At 49.5% G+C, this 5,000-nt stretch overlaps 1 protein-coding gene across 2 annotated transcripts in view; it reads right to left on the bottom strand.

Moving 5' to 3' along the window:
• LOC113801792 (uncharacterized) overlaps nucleotides 1–5,000 on the bottom strand; it is a 42,150-nt gene that overhangs the window by 27,372 nt on the left and 9,778 nt on the right. For both annotated transcript variants that reach the window (XM_070121796.1, XM_070121795.1), the window contains exon 4: nucleotides 1,412–1,476. In XM_070121796.1, coding sequence (XP_069977897.1) covers nucleotides 1,412–1,476 — 65 coding nt within the window. The remainder of the gene's footprint in view (nucleotides 1–1,411; nucleotides 1,477–5,000) is intronic.

Below are 5,000 nucleotides of genomic sequence, written 5' to 3'. Positions count from 1 at the left end.
TTCACTCGAGTAGACAGAAAAGTCACACGGTTATAATAAGCACCACGGCGATGAGGACGAGCAGGATGGGCGCCAGGTACTTGACTGCGCCGGAGCGACCGCTGAAGTGAGCGGAGACGACGTCGTCAGCGTCTGGGATGCTCGCGAAGATCCTGGCAGGGCCGCCGCTTCCCTCGCGAATCTTCATGGGCATCACCGTTACGTGGAATCCCTTGGCTGGAAGCCTCTGAAAGAACCAAAGATACAATGTGCTTTAGCAATACATAGGATGACAAGGACCGATTTCTGATACAACTATCAGTGATAATAAAAAGATAAATTTCTCACAGCGATGTTAATGAAACAGGTACTGCCACGGTCAAAACTTTTGTCAAACATGTTTCGAATCCCGCTTCGAACATCTGCTTCATACCACATTTTTTTAAAGGGTGGGATGGATTCGAAGCTTCAATTCATTAAAAGACTTTTTTTTTACTTCAGCACCAAACTGGAAACAAACCTCCAGGTTGGCCACATTCTCCAAGCCATAGATATTGTGTTCGAATAATTCCACATGCGTCGGGAAAGTCGTCGAGGCGCCGTTGTCGAGGGACGGAGTGTCGAGGCCGACCCCCACGACCCCCAGCCCCGAGTCGCCCTTGAGCGCAGTCAGGTACTTGGCTGCGTCGAGGCTGATTCCTGGAAGTTAAAAAAGGAATTAGTCTGGTTCAGAAAGCAGTTTTAATACTGGCAACATGATAATGGCATCAAGACATATAACGTGTACAGGTTATTTAGTATTTCATCATGATAAATAATTATGAAATAGAAGTACTGGTTTGATTTGTAATATTTCCCGTTATAAATGTAAACACATAAGAGATTCTGGACATGAATACGAATACATATGTTTATAAAGATGAGAAATTATCATTATTTAATAATTCTGTACACATGAAAGCGAGAGAGACACATATACGTGTAGATGTATATATGAATATATATGCACGTAAATGTATGATCTACATGCAAACACTAACAAACACATGCAAAATGAAACACTACTTTAACAAATACGAATGTGACATTTTGAACCCATCCATTTCGGTTTCATTTGAACACATTTTATTGATTATATTATATCTGCGTTTCATTGGATACGTGTCTATGCAAATGCAATCTGTAAAATGTAACTACAGCGAAAGATTCTGTAACCCCATCGTAACCTGTAGAAAATGTAGGAATGAGAATGAATATCTTCACAATACAAGAGATGTATTGAAAGGTTTCGTCAGAAATACATTCATGAATTTCTGAAGAAGATATATTCAAAACCGGATAAATACATCTCTTGTACTGTGAAGATATCCATTCTTACCATACATTCTCTACATTTGTCAACGTGAATACAGTTCAACTTATCAGACCTTACCTGGAAATTTTAAATTGGATCCGTCACTGTTATTGGTCCCAAAGTACGCCAGTTTGTCCCCGTACCTGTGAAAATATAAATGTAAAATTCTCTTCCTAAACTCCTTAATTAACACTCACCAGCTGTTCGTCCTGTCTGACCCCCCCCCCCTCCTAAAAAGAAAGAAAACGAAGGGGACCAACACTTCAAGAAAATGAACGCAGGAAATACGTGCGATTTTCTTTCAGTAAGAAACTGAAGAAAATGGAAGTCAGATTTGTCGCTAAGGTGGGAGGCGACTTTCCTTTTCATTACTTTAAAATATTAAAATCTGAATTGATAGGTCTTAACTTCCAATAGAATCGTATATCTCAGATGGGAAAATGTTTAAATATTTGCTGCCAATTATCACCTCTGTTCCTTCCTCTTCCCCCCACCTGCTGTACATCTATCCTATCCTTTCCACACCTGCTGACCCTTCTATCCTATCCTATCCTTTTTACCCCTGCTGACCCTTCTCTCCTATCCATTCCACACCTGACCTTTCTATCCTATCCTATCCACACCTGCTGACCCTTCTATCCTATCCTATCCTATCCTTTCCACACCTGCTGCACCTTCTATCCTATCCTTTCCCTAACTGCTGACCCTTCCATACCTTCCTATCCTTCCCAAACCTGCTAACTCTTCTATCCTATCCTATCCTTTCCCCACCTGCTGACCCTTCTATGCTATCCTTTCCGCGCCTGCTGACGCTTCTATCCCATCCTATCCTTTCCGCACCTGCTGACCCTTCTATCCCATCCTATCCTTTCCGCACCTGCTGACCCTTCTATCCCATCCTATCCTTTCCGTACCTGCTGACCCTTCTATCCCATCCTATCCTTTCCGCACCTGCTGACCCTTCTATCCCATCCTATCCTTTCCGCACCTGCTGACCCTTCTATCCCATCCTATCCTTTCCGCACCTGCTGACCCTTCTATCCCATCCTATCCTTTCCGCACCTGCTGACCCTTCTATCCCATCCTATCCTTTCCGCACCTGCTGACCCTTCTATCCCATCCTATCCTTTCCGCACCTGCTGACCCTTCTATCCCATCCTATCCTTTCCACACCTGCTGACCCTTCTATCCCATCCTAACCTTTCCACACCTGCTGACCCTTCTATCCCATCCTATCCTTTCCACACCTGCAAACTCTTCTATCCTATCCTTTCTTTTCCGCACCTGCTGACCCTCCTATCCCATCCTATCCTTTCCGCACCTGCTGACCCTTCTATCCCATCCTATCCTTTCTGCACCTGCTGACCCTTCTATCCCATCCTATCCTTTCTGCATCTGCTGACCCTTCTATCCCATCCTATCCTTTCCGCACCTGCTGACCCTTCTACCCCATCCTATCCTTTCCGCACCTGCTGACCCTTCTATCCCATCCTATCCTTTCTGCACCTGCTGACCCTTCTATCCCATCCTATCCTTTCTGCATCTGCTGACCCTTCTATCCCATCCTATCCTTTCCGCACCTGCTGACCCTTCTATCCCATCCTATCCTTTCCCCACCTGCTGACCCTTCTAACCCAACCTATCCTTTCTGCACCTGCTGACCCTTCTACCCCATCCTATCCTTTCCGCACATGCTGACCCTTCTATCCCATCCTATCCTTTCCGCACCTGCTGACCCTTGTATCCCATCCTTTCCTTTCCCCATCTGCTGACCCTTCTATCCTATCCTTTCCCCACCTGCTGACCCTTCTATCCTATCCTTTCCCCACCTGCTGACCCTTCTATCCTATCCTTTCCCCACCTGCTGACCCTTCTATCCTATCCTTTCCCCACCTACTGACCCTTCTATCCTTTCCATACACCTGCTGACCCTCCCCTGATGCCCCTCTTCCCCTTCCTCACCTGACCATTCTCCCCTCCCATCTGCTGCTCCTCCATCCCCGTCCTCACCTGCTGCCCCTTAACCCTTTCCTCCCCTGCTGTCCCGTTTCCTTCCCTTTCCTCACCTGCTGTCCCTTCTTCCCTTTCCTCACCTGCTGTCCCTTCTCCTTCCCTTTCCTCCTCTGCTGTCCCTTCTCCTTCCCTTTCCTCCTCTGCTGTCCCTTCTCCTTCCCTTTCCTCCTCTGCTGTCCCTTCTCCTTCCCTTTCCTCCTCTGCTGTCCCTTCTCCTTCCCTTTCCTCCTCTGCTGTCCCTTCTCCTTCCCTTTCCTCCTCTGCTGTCCCTTCTCCTTCCCTTTCCTCCTCTGCTGTCCCTTCTCCTTCCCTTTCCCCACCTGCTGTCCCTTCTCCTTCCCTTTCCCCACCTGCTGTCCCTTCTCCTTCCCTTTCCCCACCTGCTGTCCCTTCTCCTTCCCTTTCCCCACCTGCTGTCCCTTCTCCTTCCCTTTCCCCACCTCCTGTCCCTTCTCCTTCCCTTTCCCCACCTGCTGTCCCTTCTCCTTCCCTTTGCCCACCTGCTGTCCCTTCTCCTTCCCTTTCCCTACCTGCTGTCCCTTCTCCTTCCCTTTCCTCACCTGCTGTCCCTTCTCCTTCCCTTTCCTCACCTGCTGTCCCTTCTCCTTCCCTTTCCTCACCTGCTGTCCCTTCTCCTTCCATTTCCTCCTCTGCTGTCCCTTCTCCTTCCCTTTCCTCCTCTGCTGTCCCTTCTCCTTCCCTTTCCTCCTCTGCTGTCCCTTCTCCTTCCCTTTCCTCACCTGCTGTCCCTTCTCCTTCCCTTTCCTCTTCTGCTGTCCCTTCTCCTTCCCTTTCCTCCTCTGCTGTCCCTCCTCCTTCCCTTTCCTCCTCTGCTGCCCCTTCTCCCTCCCTTTCCCCCCCTGCCGTCCCTCCTCCTTCCCTTTCCTCCTCTGCTGTCCCTTCTCCTTCCCTTTCCTCCTCTGCTGTCCCTTCTCCTTCCATTTCCTCACCTGCTGTCCCTTCTCCTTCCCTTTCCTCCTCTGCTGTCCCTTCTCCTTCCCTTTCCTCACCTACCGTCCCTTCTCCTTCCCGTTCCTCACCTGCTGTCTCTTCTCCTTCCCCTTCCTCACCTGCTGTCCCTTCTTCTTCCCCTTCCTCACCTGCTGTCCCTTCTCCTTCCCTTTCCTCACCTGCTGTCCCTTCTCCTTCCCTTTCCTCCCCTGCTGTCCCTTCTCCTTCCCTTTCCTCACCTGCTGTCCCTTCTCCTTCCCGTTCCTCACCTGCTGTCCCTTCTCCTTCCCGTTCCTCACCTGCTGTCCCTTAACCCTTTCCTCCTCTGCTGTCCCTTCTCCTTCCCTTTCCTCACTTGCTGTCCCTTAACCCTTTCCTCCTCTGCTGTCTCTTCTCCTTCCCGTTCCTCACCTGCTATCCCTTCTCCTTCCCGTTCCTCACCTGCTGTCCCTTCTCCTTCCCCTTCCTCACCTGCTGTCCCTTAACCCTTTCCTCACCTGCTGTCCCTTCCCCTTCCCTTTTCTCACCTGCTGTCCCTTCTCCTTCCCCTTCCTCACCTGCTGTCCCTTCTCCTTCCCTTTTCTCACCTGCTGTCCCTTCTCCTTCCCCTTCCTCACCTGCTGTCCCTTATCCTTCCCGTTCCTTCCCTGCTGTCCCTTCTCCTTCCCGTTCCTCACCTGCTGTCCCTTAACCCTTTCCTCCT

This window comes from Penaeus vannamei, chromosome 5, assembly GCF_042767895.1.
Source record: "Penaeus vannamei isolate JL-2024 chromosome 5, ASM4276789v1, whole genome shotgun sequence".
Taxonomy (NCBI): Eukaryota; Metazoa; Arthropoda; class Malacostraca; order Decapoda; family Penaeidae; genus Penaeus; species Penaeus vannamei.
This window is presented reverse-complemented; position numbering and strand designations above follow the sequence as displayed.